The following is a 17,731-nucleotide window of genomic DNA, read 5'->3' on the forward strand; positions in this document are numbered from 1 at the left end:
GATGGGGTGACCTACAGCCAGAGCATAACTCACAGCTGTCGGAAAAGGGTAGATGGCTGACAATGTCATGATGTATGTGTTTGAACTGGTGTTGTGTGGGGAGGAAAGTGGCCATGGGAGAGTGACCTTGGCATGCTGACATGGTATAAAGGACCGGGCCCAGTTGCTGCAGTCACGTTGAATGTCTGGCCTGACAAAACACTGTTTCAAATGGGTGGCAGAAGTGCAAATGTCTGCATGTTCAAAGCCATGGATGCAATTAAAAGCCTGTTTTTGGAAGGTGGGAAGGAGAAAGGGATGGGAACGATCATTGGAACTGTCTGGTTGTGAAGGATCCACAAGAACATAAACCAGTTTTTACGGTTGGAGGCAGGTATGGATCTTAGATGGAGGCTGAGGCCAGAGACAGTGTTCTGAAGGGCTTGGTTTAGGTCAGATCACCTTCTTGAGCATTCAACAGAGCATTGTGGTCTAAGGGTTGGGTGAAGGTGCAGGAGCGGCTAATGTTATCGAAGACTGCAATATGTCGGATGCCTGTATACCTCTAGCCTAAACTGCTGGGGTAAGATCTGGTCTATGTCTTTACTGTAAAATCTGGATACAAGGGGGCGGTGGTCTGTACAGATCAAAGAGACATGTCCCTCGACTGAAGGTTGGAAATAGCGGATGGCTTCGTGGACTGTGAGCAGCTTGCAGTTGCATGTGCAATAGTCATATTGTGCATCAGAGAGCTTGGAAAAAAAGAAGACAAGCCATTGCCAGATGTCCATGCACTGCTGTGGCATGGCCCCAATAGCCATCTGGCTCACCACCACTACTATAGCGAGGGGGGCAGTAGGGTGGGGGTGAGCCAAAACGGGCCACATGGTGAGGTCCTGTTTTGTTTTTTCCAAGTTCTCAATCATGGCCCGGGCCCAAGGGGCTAGTTTAGTATCCTTTTTTTTTTTTTACTGCCATGGAATGAGGGGTCCTTTGCTGGCAAAGGCATCCGTAAGATGTTGACCATGCTGGCGAAATGCCAGAGGCCTTTGTAGGCAGTAGGGATGGAAAGACCATACCGCCTCTTCTGTCTAGGAGAGGGGTGAGATCTGGTGGCAGAGACCAGTGGATGGACCTAACAGAGCCGCTGTCGATTAAACGACGCTTTGCCAAGTCTGCTAGAATTGGTATGATATGGAATTCAGCACTCAGAATGTGGCTGATAACGTCCGCAACTGTGAAGGTCTATGGGGGTTTGCACTGAAGACTAAATTGAGCAAGAAGGTATGCACACTGTAAGTAGGGATGGCTGAATTAAAGGTGATGGTGATGAGGAGGGGAGAGGAAGGGTAGTTTGTGGGGAAATACGGCTAAGTTGGACCCAGTGTTGATGAGGTAGTGGATAGGGGAACCAGCACCATTCAAATCCCTATGAAGAGTGAAGAGGTAAAGCAAGTGGGTGCACCTACAGCCAGTGGCTGCCAGGGTTTGGAGCCAAGGAGCACGGGAGTCTGCAGTTGGCAGTGTTCTCGCCAAACCACTGGTGGTAACAGCAAGCCGCACCTATTTTATGGTGCTAATTAGAGGGGCAGTTAGAACCATGTTTGTGGGAGTGGCTATTATCACCTGAGGGGGGGGGGGGGGGGAGGGGGGATGGTTGAAGCTCTCAGCACCTGGCGACAGACGCATGAGATGTAGGCAGGTTACACTGGTGATAAAGGCTGCCATCTCCGAGATCAGGCACATCAGAAACTGGCAGAGGTCGGGGGCCTACATGCTGCTGGCTTGAGCCGCAGAAGGATATTCAGCTTTCTGCACTGCAGCTGTAGGCAGGAAGGAGTTCAGGGCTTCGATCAGCTTATCAGCCACGACCGTTGTGTCACCTAATGATAAATGGGCATGCAAGGCCAGGGCAGCATGTTGGGGAGCAGGAAGGTGCACAAGCCGGCAATTTAGGAGCATGCCCTCAGGGAGGATGTGTGGTTCAGCAAGTCCCTGGATGTGATTTAGCAAGAGGAACAGGAGCAAGTTGCCACATTGCTCGGATGATAACAAATCACCTGCCCATTGCAGCTCAGGAGACCTGAAGCTGGATATGATGCGCTCTTTTCGTTTATTGTAGTTGCCGAAGGGGGTTGGCTGTAAAATAACAACCTGGACTTGGGTGGATGTGGTCGGGTCGAGGTTGACAACAACCACTCCGAATATTGTTGCACTGCTCATGACAGAACATCCTGCACTTGAAGAAAGTAAACCACACCGTGAGTCTTGTGGGCTGAAGAAGGCAAAAGGACAGCTGTGCGATGGGGAGAGGGTCTGCAGAGTCAGAGTCATGTTGTGCTGGGTGCATTACCTTGTTGATCAGCTAGGTGCAAACAGAAACATGCATAGTTCTGAAACTTCAAATGCTCGTAGGTGCTGGGGGTGGGGGGTAGTGGGAGGCTGCTGGCTAGAGAGCCCGTAAGGCATGATCACTACAGGAGTGGGAATGTTTGGCAGTGACATTGTGACTTTCAGCAGTGCACATAGTGTGTCATGGTATGCTGGGTGGTGCTGGCAAAGCAATACAGCAGAAAAGAAGATAAGTGGGACATGCAGGGTGTGGATCAAGCAATACAATCTCCACTGTGTGCTGCTGCGGAAAGGAGGATTCAGTATGCCAGATGGTAAAAATGTGTCTTGTTCGAGCATGCAGTGCTGGAGCATGTGTTAGTGCGCACTACCTGCTCAGTGAGCAGCGAGGGTAGGTGAGGATTGGCACTGTGAGCTGAGAGCATTGTGGAGGAGTGCAGGAAGGGGTGGTGGTGCATGCAGAGGGTGGGGGGTGCGAGTGGAGAATGGTGCAAAGACAGGAAGCAGTGAGTGTGAGAGCAAGTGGGATGCCTCCAGTTGACCTACCGGAGTGCCTTTGCAACTGAGTGGGGTGTGCCAAGCGGAACAATAAAATAGAAAAACCAGCGTGTTTTGGTAATGAGACACTGCACCTTGGTTTAGAGGGGTCACCACAGAAGGAATGATTTAAAACTTCCCTTCAATGCTCCTGAGGGCAAACACATTTATAGAGGCACGCTAATTAGTAAGGACAAACAATAAATTACGATGCATAATGCAAGAGCCACCTGAGTTGGTTTGTGAGATATATATTTTTAAAAGTTAACTAATACAGCAAAATTTGATGGATTATATAGCACTTGTCTCATTGACCACACTACGAGAAATTGTGGAAACTGAATGCAGGTGTGAAATCCTGCTGTCAGCATGAACTCCAGCAAAGTGTGGCAGCTAATGATGCAAGCCACATGGTTGCCACTGGCACGAGGAGGTGGGGAGGGAGGAGAGGGGGGGGGGGGGGGGGGGGTTTATGCGGTGGTACCTTATCTGGCAGGAGCTTCGTTGGGAACTGATTTTTGGTCTGTGCAACACATTGTCTACTGCTACATGTGGAGGTGAAAAGAAGGAGTCACCACAGTATAAATTAAAGATGCGGAATGAGAAATGGATTCCGTATAGCAATGGCACTGGGAATGTGGTACGCAACAGGACAGATGTAAATAATGCATAATAGAAAACAAAACAGTTAATGGAAGAAAAATATATGAATCTTCGAACTGCTAACACAGTAAAAAGTCTGACATAAAATGTCTTACAGTACCTCGAGGCACCATTTTTTTATATGTTAAAAATTTTAGGGTCATAACATTTGGGGTTTCTTCAACTGACTATTTTCAATGTAACGTCAGAAATCAAAATAATATTGAAGACATTTCAATGTAACCTATGAAATCCAAGAAATGTTGAAGTAATAGTGTCTGATTACGAATGAAATAGTTTAAACAGTATTATCATCATCTCTCATCACAGACCACAAGGCATTAAGCAACCTGCTTATAACTCACCCTAGCAAACTCATAAGACACGATTATCTACATCTACATCTACATCCATACTTTGCAAGCCACCTGACGGTGTGTGGCGAAAGGTACCTTGAGTACCTCTGTCGGTTCTCTCTTCTATTCCAGTCTCATATTGTTTGTGGAAAGAAGGATTATCAGTATGCCTCTGTGTAGGCCTAATCTCTCTGATTTTATCCTCATGGTCTCTTTGTAAGATATACGTAGGAGGGAGCAATATACTGCTTGACTCCTCGGTGAATGTACATTCACGAAACTTCAACAAAAGCCCGTACCGAGCAACTGAGTGTCTCTCCTGCAGAGTCTTCCACTGGAGTTTATCTATCATCTCTGTAACGCTTTTGCGATTACTAATGATCCTGTAATGAAGCGCGCTGCTCTCCATTGGATCTTCTCTATCTCCTCTATCAACCCTACCTGGTATGGATCCCACACAGGTGAGCAGTATTCAAGCAGTGGACGGACAAGTTTACTATAACCTACTTCCTTTGTTTTCAGATTGCATTTTCTTAGGATTCTTCCAATGAATCTCAGTCTGGCATCTGCTTTACCGACGATCAACTTTATATGATCATTTCATTTTAAATCACTCCTATGCCTAATTTATGGAATTAACTGCTTCCAGTTGCTGACCTGCTATATTGTAGCTAAATGATAAGGGATCTTTCTTTCTATGTATTCGCAGCACATTACACTTGTCTACATTGAGATTCAATTGCCATTCCCTGACCCATGCGTCAATTCGCTGCAGATCCTCTTGCATTTCAGTACAATTTTCCATTGTTACAACCTCTCGATATACCACAGCATCATCCACAAAAAGCCTCAATGAACTTCCGATGTTATCCACAAGGTCATTTATGTACGAGGGCGGTTCAGAAAGTAACCTCCGATTGGTCACAGTGCGGGTTGTGGGGGGAGTAGCGACGCCATCTGTGCGTTCACGCACTCAACAGGTCAGTCGGCATCAAGCCGTGGTCGAGTGAACGTCGTACCTGCGCTAGTTTAGTTTTTGTGGCAGTTTGAAATGTGTGCTGCAATAGAAAACCCCGCCAAATGTGAAGTGCGTGCTGTCATAAGGTTTTTTACAGCCAAAGGATATTCTGCAGCAGCTATTCATCGTGAGCTTTGTGCCGTGTACGGACCAAGAGTTATGAGTGAAGGAGTTGTCCGTGAATGGGTACGTTTATTTAAAAGTGGACGAGAAAACGTTCATGATGAAGAGAGGAGTGGTAGACCATCATTGGTGACTGACGAACTCGTTCGGACAATTGATGCAAAAGTTCGTGAAAATCGACGTTTCTCAATGTCGGAGTTGTCTACTGGTTTTCCACAGATTTCTAAGACTCTTGTACGAGATAGTGACAGCAAGATTGGGTTACCGTAAGTTCTGTGCACGATGGGTGCCCAAAATTCTTACCGACCACCACAAAACTCAAAGAATGGCCTCTGCATTAGACTTTCTGTCACGTTATGAGGACGAAGGAGAACCATTGTTAAACAGAATCGTGACCGGTGACGAAACCTGGATTAAGTACGTGATTTCTGAGACAAAAGAACAATCAAAGATGTGGGCACATTCAAATTCGCCTACCAAACCAAGAAAAGCCTCGCAAGATTTTTCTGCCAGAAAACTGATGGCAACGGTGTTTTGGGATGCCAAAGGGGTGTTGTTGGTTGAATTCATGGAACGTGGTACGACCATTAATCAAGACGTGTACTGTGAAACAATAAAAATGTTACGACGAGCTATACAGAACAAACGCCGTGGTATGCTGACTTCCGGTATCGTTTTTTTGCACGATAACGCCCGTCCTCACTCTGCTCGCAGAACAACGGCCCTTCTTGAGTCCTTCAAGTGGGACGTTATCAACCATCCACCTTACAGCCTAGACCTGGCGCCAAGTGATTATCACCTCTTCATGCATTTGAAGAAATGGCTCGGGTCACAGCGGTTTGATGACGACGAAGAGCTCAAAGATGCGGTCACAGGCTGGCTCCAGGCACAAGCGGGTGATTTTTATGCAGAAGGAATTTCAAAGCTTGTGAAGAGATACGATAAGTGCCTCAATCGCTATGGAGACTATGTAGAAAAATAGTGCAAAGATGTAGTTGTAAGACATATATATTAAAATATTTTTATTTAACTTGGTGTATTTTTTTAAATCAACCGGAGGTTACTTTCTGAACGGCCCTCGTATATTGTGAATACCAACGGTCCTACGGCACTCCCTTGCGGCACAGCTGAAATCACTCTTACTTTGGGAGACTTCTCTCCATTGAGAATGACATTTTGCGTTCTGTTATCTAGGAACTTTTCAATCCAATCACACAATTGGTCTGATAGTCCATATGCTCTTACTTTGTTCATTAAACAACTGTGGGGAACTGTATCAAACACCTTGCAGAAGTCAAGAAACATGGCATCTACCTGGGATCCTGTGTCTATGGCCCTCTGAGTCTCATGGACGAATAACGCGAGCTGGATTTCACACAATCGTCTTTTTCGAAACCCTGATTCCTACAGAGTAGATTTCTAGTCTCCAGAAAAGTCATTATACTTGAACATAATACGTGTTCCAAAATTCTACAACTGATCCACGTTAGAGATATAGGCCTATAGTTCTGCACATCTGTTTGACGTACCTTCTTGAAAACAGGGATGCCCTGTGCCCTTTTCCACTGCTTGGAACGCTACGCTCTTCTAGAGACCTACGGAACACTGCTGCAAGAAGGGGGGCAAGTTCCTTCACGTACTCTGTGTAAAATCGAACTGGTATCCCATCAGGTTCAGCGGCCTTTCCCCTTTTGAGCTATTTTAATTGTTTCTCTCTCCCTCTGTCGTCTATTTCAATATCTACCATTTTGTCATTATGTTGATCAGATGATGATATTGTTGAAACTTGTCATGGAATAATAAAGTGGTCTTGTTTCCTTTATCCACATTCCTTTTCAAGAGATTTACTTTACATTAATGCTAATACTTTGGGTAATTCTGTCAGCAGCTGAATTTAGAGATCCCATTATGCTCTTGATATATGGTTTTCTTTTATGGTATAACTTCACTTCTGCATGATTTGTGTTGGGAATACCTGCTAGGTTTCTGAAGTGCCATAAGAGGTACAAAATATTTGTGTTAAGCACATTTTCTTTTAACAATGAGATACTGTAAGACATTTTTAACAGAAATTTACCCAAATCACTTTCACTTCTGATTAATTTCTCTCTCATGCCACAGCCAAAACAAAATTTTAAGTCTCTATGACAATTTCAGTATATCACTTACCATCATACTCTTCTCGTTCTATTCTGGGGAAAAATGCCTTTGGGTGTGAAGGTAATAAAAGTTTTTGCTGGTGTTTCTTTCCCTTAATATGCAGATGCAAGTTTCCAAACCCGACAACATAAATGTCACACATATGGCAATGCCAGCGAATGACATTATCGCCCTCTGATGTCGAAAACAGATGTCCATATGTACCATCGTCAAGTTTCACCTTCTGACTCAGCAGACGCCTTTCTTCTAGTTCTTGATTCTAAAATATAATTCAACATAAGTATTAACACAAAAAGCTGTGAATGCAAACTGACTTTGTTAATACAATGGCTATAACACAACATTCTGCAGTATCAACTAACGTTTAAAAACGGCAAGGGTTTGAATTACGTGCAAACACTATTTCAACTGCAAACGTTACTTGTATTAAAGGAATAACCCTTAACATAAAAAAATGTTCATCTTTTTCAGCAGCAAATCGAGCAAATACCTTTTGATGAGCGACCTAAAATACAGATCTACCATCAGTAGGAGTCAGGATATACTTTGAAAGACAAAATCTGCTGAACTATACTTCCTTGTAACGTTGCTTCCTTATGAGAATGGAATACATGTGAGATATATTTCATCATTTAATGGGGAAGTCAGGGTTTAACCTAATTTCATAAATAATGGTATACTCTCTCTCTCTCTCTCTCTCTCTCTCTCTCTCTCTCTTTTTTTTTTTTTTTTTAAGGTTATCTTGGTTCCTGTTTTGTTAGTAAGATTGTTATTTATCAGGTTGTGTACGATCTTCTTTTTCCTACAGTTTATTCCACCATACGATGTCCTCTATTTGACAATTTGACGAATTCATTATATTTAATTTTGTGACTGGATGCCATTCCAGTTACTATAGTCATCTGTTAATATAGGGCAGAAAAGTCGTAGTACTGTGTACCCTATAAATGTGAATCTTGTGCACTCTTTCTTTTTCTTTCTTTCTTTTTTTTTGGTGGGGGGGGGGGGGGCAGGGGGATGTGGATGCGAGTATTTTGACCCCCCCCCCCCAGCCATATTGTATTTAACTGTTTGCTAATTGTATTGTGTATGGGAGAGATTGTGGACAAGCACAGGATGTGCTTTAACAAGCACAGAAAACTACCTAAAGACCACACACAAGCTGGTCAGTGTTCCAGACCAAAGGTCATTAACCCACTGCCCATATTTCATCTGTGTCTGCATCACAAGGTAGCATATAGAGTATTAAGATATACGAGCAGGAGCACCAAGTTAAATATAACATAGGAATCGATTACCAACCAGAGATGCCAATTAACACCGGAAAAATCCACAATGTGAATGATAGTGACAAATTAGTAGTAGTAACACAAACAGTCACGGCTTAAGTTTCTTAATGATATGAAGAATATAAATCATAATATGCATATGTACAAGGAAACATTCACCTACATGGAATACAAAGCAATTAATTTAAGCAGGAAAAGAAGAAGAGGTAGAAGACTTTCTTGTAAAATTATGTAACTTATCAAACCTTTCTACACATTAATAGAAGTACGATTTTATAATGTGGTTGTGTTGTAACTACTAGGCAGCTACATAGTCCCAATTTGTGATTTTCATTAGAAATAAACAAAAACCACTGCAATGGGATTAATGTATATTAACTGAAGTCATGTCTTCTTGACATTATTGATTAGATATCACATCTGGCTACTTCTGGTACTGCATTTCCACAGTCTCAATTCTTCTTAGATAAAACTCAACTATGTAGCTGCACCGCTCATCATCATCATCATCGTCAACAACAACAACACAGTACAACTGTCTGTCATGCATACCTCTGCCAGCAGAACCACTGGCAGAAACAGTAGCAGCAGTACCTATTCGTCATCATTCTGCTGTTGGATAAATGTTTCCTCCAGACTTCTATATGCACAACAGACTTTGGCTATATGCAGCCATTTTACTTTTGACTAATGTCTAATACCATCTATCCACCTTTGATTAAGTCATATTTTGTGTTTTTCTTAACTTTTGCAAAGCAATAAAAAATTTCCATGGTCCACCTACCATCCACTTTCCTGGGCACAAGTCATTCACTTTGATTATAGCCCTCATCACATTATCCTGTGTGAAGAGGAAGATTGGTTTCTGCATGGAATATATCAGACAGTAATCATGTTAATGTCTTCAACCTGCACGTAAACCTGAATCTCTGGTGTTTGCAGGGAGGACCTTGACATATGAGTTGTTTGCAAATTTCAAGAAGTGTGTTAATTTCTGCATGCATCCCAATGCAACGTAAGATTTCATTTCTGCACACACACACACACACACAGAGATATATATATATATATATATATATATATATATATATATATATATATATATAGAGACACACACACACACACACAAAATGTCTGCTTGTGTCTGTGTATGTGCGGATGGGTGTGTGTAATCCTACTATCAGTGCATTAAGCACATCAAAATTGAATAGTGTCTGTAAGATTTTTAATCAGACAGGTGGAAAATAGGTAAGAGTGGTACAGTTTTTTGACATAATTACAATAAAAAGATTGCATTTGTTAGAAATATAAATTGACATTCCTCTGGCAGGAATATATATATGCAATCTTTTTATTGTAATTATGTCAAAAAACTGTACCACTCTTACCTATTTTCCACCTGTCTGATTAAAAATCTTACAGACACTATTCAATTTTGATGTGCTTAATGCACTGATAGTAGGATTAATTCAGCATAAAGAGTAGTTACTATTATCTTCCAGAAGTGGCACTGAAACTGGAGCACATCATTTAGCTGTTTTCCAGTGAGTATTTGCTGAACAGTAGAATCGTTACCATTACTTGTGTGGTCAACATGGCAAAACCACATCTACAAAAATTCTTAAACCTGTGACTCTTTAACAACAAAGGATTTTGCAACAAGGTGCTGTACTTTGTGAAAAGAAGTAATAAAATTATCCAAATTAAATAAAAAAACAGCAGATGAGAAGGACTGTTGTCTTTGACACTAGTGCCAAACAACAATTACTGATGAAGGAAAGTAAATGAGAGTAATTTACTTTTTACGAAAGACAGTCAATTCTGCTTGTGGAGAACAACTGATGGAGACAAAAGAAAGACTTTTTACTAATGGAATCCCTAAATACCACCAAAAAACACTACAGCACTTGCTGATGACATGTAAAGGAAACGCAGGATCACAGGCAGAGAAGGGTAGACTCAAGTGTCTGCAGTAACTGTGTCTTTTATAATTTAACGAATAATGGAAAGAGTGAAGGTAAAAACTCACCACACAGTTAAAATGCTGAGTGTTCGATAAGCATATAATCATAACAAGACTGAAACACTGCAAAGCTTTCAGATGAGTCCCCCATCGGAACTAAGAGCAGATCAAGCTGCAGTCTTGGTACAATGTGAACAGCTGGGGCATTATAGCCCTGCAGGTTGTGTGTGTGTGTGTGTGTGTGTGTGTGTGTGTGTGTGTGTGAAGTCTGAAGAAGAACTTGCCTGAAAAATTTGTAATGTTTTTGGTATTCTACATCACTTCAACTATACAGTGAGTTGTTACCTTCACTCCTTCCATCATCAATATTCCATTATGGTCTTTCCACTGCCATACTTATTTTGCAGCAAATTAGATTTACATTGTGGTGCTGTAGTAACACTGTTCGACTATTTTGCAAGGCTCACTGTAAATTGCATTAAATGAGTAAAATCATCTGCTCTTTCTTCTCTAAGTATTCTTACAATATTAATAATTTCCTGCAAATATCATATCATTTCTGAAGTCTGTCTTTCAGTGCGATGGGTACTTCCATTACTCACTGTCCAAGTACTTTCCATCGAAATGGAAATATCATCACTTATTCCAAAAACTGATACTGTTACTGCAATACTTTTATGCTAACTGGTGCCTTCCTTCACATTTTTTTCTGCTATGCCCATAAAACAAACAATACAACTTAGCTGTTAGCTTATTTTTTGTTCCCTTTTCTACTTCCAAAAAATTTTTTGCTCAGAGAGCTAAGAAGTTACTGATATTTTGCATGAAATATGACATGAAGCAACATTGATACTGAACAGCAGTTCATGTCTAATTTCACTGTCTCTGGCAACAGTTTGTCAGGGAGAGAGATTACTAGTTCAGATCCACTAAATAGTATGGGAATGACCGCTCTAGCGCACAAGTAACTGCAGCCCTCGCATTTAATACATAATTAATCTGTGACAGACACTAATGCCAAATAATTGTTTGTTTAGTGCTGGTGTAAGAGATACAGCTAAGTTGTGAGAGAGACTGTCATTATCTTAGCACATGACTGCTGTTCACAACATGGTGCAAATATGCTGAAATAACCTAACTGCGACATTCACAGCCATATTTCAAAGCACACGGTATTCACTTTACATTTCAATCTTATCAGCCATGTTGTATTCACAATCAATCAAATCAGTTGATACTAACATGCTGACATCTCTCTCATTCAAGGGTCCAAATTACTGAACAATTGTTCTGCAATATCTTACAAAACTGTTATTTTCATTTGATTTGTTCAAATGCTTATGAAATAAATGGGACAAGCTACTGTAAGTGCAGATATCTGTAATGGATTCTCTGCTACAAAGCTGACCACACTTGTTCAATGTTTAAACTGGTGAAGGGGCCACAGAATGTGTCAAAGCTGATTCATGCGTGTGTCACACCAAATCTGTGAAAGTGCTAGCAGAGGGAACTGCAATATCACAAGGACAGTAAAATTTTACGAAGAGAGAAGTTCAGCTACAGTTAATTAAATTAACTCAAAAGAATCTGTAATTGAATAATATTAAATCAGATATAGAAGTGTTCAAACATGTCTTTACAGGAATAATTGTTAATTAGAAAAATACACACTGCAAAAGCACCACGTGCCAAATAGCACTATTTTAGCAATATAACTATAATTTTACACTGCAGTGGTCATAGCTTGCCAATGGCCTTGCCGCAGTGGTAACATTGGTCCTTGTCAGTCCATCGAAGTTAAGCACTGTTGGGCTTGGCCAGCACTTGGATGGGTAACCATCCGCTCTGCTGAACTCTGTTGGCATGTGGGGTGCACTCTGCGCTTGGGAGGCAAATCGAGGATCTACTTGACTGAGAAGCAGTGGTTCCAGTCACAAAAACTGACAATGGCCGGAAGAGTGATGTACTGACCACATGCTCCTTCACATCCTCATTCAGTAAGTGACATCAGGCTGAATATGACACGGTGGTCAGTCAGTACCATTGTGCCTTCCAAGGCCTTTTCGGACAGAGTTTGGTTTAGTGGTCATAGCTTACTGGTTGCAAAATATTTTCAATAAAATTCTTCTGGGTTGTACATGGTCTCACATAAAATTTTACAACATGACACTGTTTACAACACAGAAGAATTTTATATCGGCTCCAGCCACAAAAATCTACCAATGTACAAAATTAATTATGGCAACATCTAATTTTATTTCTGCTTATGCCTTTGAAAGAAGAGACACTGCTACAAAGAGATTGGATGAAGATGATATCCATATCAATAATTTTCATTCGGCAAAAGTTGAGCTTGCTGGTCTAATGGTGCAGTGCATGCCAGGAAATGGGAGTCCCAGTCAGACATTAAAATTTTCAGTTTGCCTTTATCCTAGCCTTCACCTCTCCATGATTTGAAGATATGCCATGAACAACATGTGGTTCAGATTCCATGTTAACACTATAGGTCTGTTTTCCCCAGTAGGATTATTGGGGTAGGATAGGTGCAAGTAAGTCACTGAAGTGGTATCCAATTAACAAACTTGCATCAGGAGGTTGAACATCCACCTTGTGGGACTCTTAGCAAATTGTGCCATATGACTATTTCTTTATTTGTCAAAATATTGACTGTTTAGGCAAACAGACCTGTCAGAATGAAAAGAAGTGTGGGAATTGCCACACAGCTGAGAAATTGGTTTCAATTTGTAGTCCCGTCAATAATGCTCTCAGTCAGGAACCTGTGGCGTAACTTGGTAAAAGTACTGTGGACACTGTTAAATAATCACTGTGCCTTGGAAACAAGTGAGGAGAAAGAGTATGTTGGCAAACAAAGTGGACAAAGAGCAGTCTGTGGTTACGAATAAAATAGTGCAAATAAGAGCCAATAAAATAGCGACAAGGGCCTCCTACTATATGTGATAAGGAAGAGCTCAGAATGTGTAACTGTGGATGAAATCAGTAATATCACTGTGAACAGTAGTTAAATAATAAAATGATATTGAGCAGAACTTTTTAAGATACACTGCTAAAAGGAATTAGGGAAACATGATTTTGGGCATCTGCCATACTCCGCTGAGCAATAATTGAGGACTAGATATGTTACCAAATTATATCTTTATCTTTCACAAATTAAATACATATCTAAACACCATAACATCCTCAATCATTTACATAAAAGGACAGAAATGTCCAACAGGTGTCAAAAACAAAGTGGAAACAATTATTCATTCCTCATCTGGACATAGCACGCTCTGCAGAAATCTACGGAGAGTTCTTCGAGAGTCTGTGGTGGAAATGGACAACCACAAACACGTCTGCCAAGCATGTCCCACATATGCATCATTGGAATTAGTTCATGATTCACTACTGGCCATTCCATTACTTCAATGCAAGAAATCCCTTTCTGATGCCCGCCATATAGGCCATAAGTTTAGAAGGTTGGTTGGTTGGTTGGTTGGTTGGTTGGTTGATTTGGGGGAGGGGACAAAATAGCAAGGTCATCAATCCCATCGAATTAGGAAAGGACGGGGAAGGAAGTCGGCCATCCTGGCATTTGCCTGAAGCAACTTAGGGAAAACATGGAAAACCTAAATCACGGTGGCTGGACACGTGTTTGAAACGTTGTCCTCCCGAACGTGAGTCCAGGGTGCTAACCACTGTGCCACCTCACTTGGTGGCATTCAGGGCCACCTCCATACGCAGCAGCCACTATATGGTCCAATATGATCTGTTCAGTGTACTGCCTGGCAGTAAGGCAACCATGGACAACAACAAGATCCATATGGCTGCCAATAGGGAAGCCTCCCCACAACATCATTGAACCTTTGAAATCTGTCAATTTCCTGGACAACATTTCACAGGTACCACTCACCACGGGTCTCCACACTCGAATACAACCATCACCTTGCGTGAGCAGATATATGTACCCATCTGTGAATAACAAGTTCTGTCAGTGACGAAGTTGCTAGTTGACACAGGAACGGCAGAACCGAAGGCTAGTTGCAAGATGTTGTCGTGTCAAGTGGGGTACTCAAAACAGGATGTCTGGGTTGTTATGTCCCTTCTCGTGACCTGTTATTACAGTCTGATAGGACACAGTGGCTGAACTGGCCTTCTGAGATTGTCTTGCACTGCTCTAGCAGTATCCATATGACATCAAAAAGGAAGCGCAGTGACAAATGAAAATTTGTAACTTGGCTGGGATTTGAACCCAGGTCTCCTGCTCACCAAGTAGATTTGCTGGCATAGTGGTTTTGCACAAATGCAGAGACTACCATAGCATATCTCTCTCCTCAATCCAAATTGCCATGCACTTTAGCCCACTCAATATTCTCCCTAAACTCGAACAGCAATGCAGAGGCTTTCCAGCTGCATTGGAATAGCACCTCAGTGTTGAATGAAACAGAGGTGCCTGCCTGAAACCCAGCTTTAATCAAATGAAACTACACTGATCAACCAGAACATTATGACCACCTTCCTAATAGCTGGTATGTCCACCTTTCGCACGGATAAGAGCGGCAGCGCATCATGGCATGTAAGCAATGAGGCTTTGGTATGTCGCTGGAGGGAGATGGCTTCACATCTACACACACACAAGTCACCTAATTCCTGTCAATTCCAGGGAGGAGGGTGATGAGCTCTGACAGACCAGCACATCAACTGGAGCTCACCACTGTGTTGCTCGAACCAGTCCATCATACTCCTGGCCTTGTGATATGGCGCATTATCTTGTTGACAATTGCCACTGCCATTGAGAAATATGATCGTCATGAATGGGTTTAAATGGTCTGTGGCCAGTGTACGATACTCCTTGGCCATCACGGCGTCTTGCATGAGCTCCACTGGACCCATGGATACCAATGTGACTGTTTCCCAGAGGATAATAGAGCTACCGCCAACTTGTCTCTGTCCCTTAGTACAGATGTCAAGGAGCTGTTCCTCTGGAAGATGACAAGATTTGAACCCTCCCAGCGACAGGCCTAAGAAGGTATCAAGATTCATCAGGCAAAGCAATGCTCTGCCCCACTGCACCAAAGTCCAGTGATGATAGTCACATGCCCATTTCAGCCGCAGTTGCCGATGTCATTGTGTTAACATTGTCATGTGCTCGAGTCGCCAGCTGCGAAGGCCCATTTAGTTACCCCACAGTTCACTACCTGCCCTGTTTTACCAGTCTGCCCAGCCTACAACATCCAACATCTGTTAACGAGGAGGTGGCTGCCAAACCACACGACATCTGGAAATGGCTTCACCTTGGTTTAGCCCGGTGTTGAAGACTCTCCTCAGTCAAACTCAGATAGATCATGCGCCTTTCCCATTGTACACACAGACAGCATGTGCACTGATACCACATGCACCGTGCATGTGTCTAACTACCAGTCATTCCTCGCCAGGTGACGCTGCTATCACTTAGACAGGTTTATATTGAGAATAGGTTGGTGGTCATAATGTTTTGGCTGATCAGTGTATATTGTTCCAGAGACATTTTCATGTTTCAAACAAGAATTTTCATTCATCGCTTCAGTACATCATAGACATCTGAAACTTGAAAAGGTCTCTGGAACTATATAGTTTCATTTGATTAAAGCACCTATGGCTGGCTATCAGGCATGACTCCTCACTTCATTTCATGCTGAGGTGCTACTCCAATACAACTGGAGAGCCTTCAAGTTTAGGGGGAATACCAAGTGTGCTAGAGTAGTCCACACAGTTGTGCAAAGCCACTGTGCCGGAGTGGCGTGGTGCTTAGTACATCTGCCTGGTGAGCACAAGACCCAACTGCAAATCCCAGACTTGGTATAAATTTTCATTTGTCATAGACACTCGAGACATGACAATGTCTCTGGAAGCATATAGTTAAGAATATGTACATACATCAACATGGTGTACCGTAGGGTTCTATTCTCACTCCTCTGTTTCTCAGGCATATATAAATTATCTTCCACTTGCTCTGCCAGAAAATGCAAATCCTCCTCTTTTTGCATTCAGTGCACTCATTAGAATAAAATTTAGTGCTGGTCATCTTACTGAAAACACAGCTAATACAATATTTGAAAATAACAACAGATTGTGAAAGTCAAATGGATCCTCATTATTTTTTGACAACACTCCAGCCATACAACTCAGTACTTTGAGAACTCCACAAGGTATAAAATAATCTATTTGAACAATAAAGCACAAGCTGCAGAAAGTATTAAATTTTTGGGACTACAGATATCTCAATCTCAACTGGTAAATACACACATAAGAATTAACGAAGTGCCTTACCTAGGTTACATTTGCATTAAGTGAGGTTACTGTCATAGGTGATTTACAAATGAGGTCATTTTGTGTATTTCCTTTCACTAATGAGTTACACAATTATTTTTGCGCAAACTCAACTAATGGTGACGATATTTTTTGAATAAAGGAACACGTCAATATATCACTTTCTTCAAAAAATACTGCAAATGATGGAAATAACAATGGAACCAAAAGCATTGTCTATAAGGACATCAACGGATTAATGTTGGGCCAGAAAGGGGTCAGATACACTGGTAAATGTCTATTCAATAATCTGCAAGAGCATATCAAAATTGTTGAAATTCAATATTGAATTAAAAAACTTTCTGTTGGGTGACTGCTACTGCTCCATTAAAGATTATCTTCACAGAAATCCTTAAAATTAATGTTTATATTTCATTTTATAATTAATATTAGCATTGCAATACAATAATATTTCATAATGTTAAATGGGCCGTGAACCACGGACTTCATGAAGAGGGGTGGGGTAGCTTGTGTGATTCAATGGCTTGCTGTACGTGCAACTGCAATGAAGGGGTATCAGTGGAGAACCCAGCTTAAGATGTAGTTCCATGAAGAGGAGCAACGGCCATTGCAGTAATTGCAGAGGCAACAGGCTGGATGATGCACTGATCTGGTCCTGTAACATTTGCTATAATGGTACTGCAAATGGCTGAAAGCAAGGAGAAACTACAACAGTTTTTTTCCAAAGAGCATGCAGCTCTACTTTATTGTTAAATGATGATTGGGTAAGGTATTCCAAAGATAAATTAGCCTCCCAGTTGGATCTCCAGTCAGAGACTACTTAGCAGTATGTCATCATCAGGAACAACAAGACCATCATAATAGGGGTCAGAGTGCAGAATGTTGGGATCCCTCAATCAAGTAAGTAGGCTCAAGAATTTAAGAAGGGAATGTATTAGTTAAGCGAGTTGGAATTAATGAAGTGCAGTGGCAGAAAGAACTGGGCTTCTGGTGCGGTGAGTACAAA

The 17,731-nt window shown here is 41.8% G+C and overlaps 1 protein-coding gene across 4 annotated transcripts in view; it reads right to left on the bottom strand.

The window, feature by feature from the left end:
* Positions 1-17,731, bottom strand: part of LOC126457917 (uncharacterized protein CG7065-like) — a 74,893-nt gene that overhangs the window by 38,149 nt on the left and 19,013 nt on the right. For all 4 annotated transcript variants that reach the window (XM_050094611.1, XM_050094609.1, XM_050094607.1 and 1 more), the window contains one exon: positions 7,177-7,426. In XM_050094611.1, the coding sequence (XP_049950568.1) occupies positions 7,177-7,426 (250 nt within the window). The remainder of the gene's footprint in view (positions 1-7,176; positions 7,427-17,731) is intronic.

This window comes from Schistocerca serialis, chromosome 2 (assembly GCF_023864345.2).
Source record: "Schistocerca serialis cubense isolate TAMUIC-IGC-003099 chromosome 2, iqSchSeri2.2, whole genome shotgun sequence".
NCBI lineage: Eukaryota > Metazoa > Arthropoda > Insecta > Orthoptera > Acrididae > Schistocerca > Schistocerca serialis.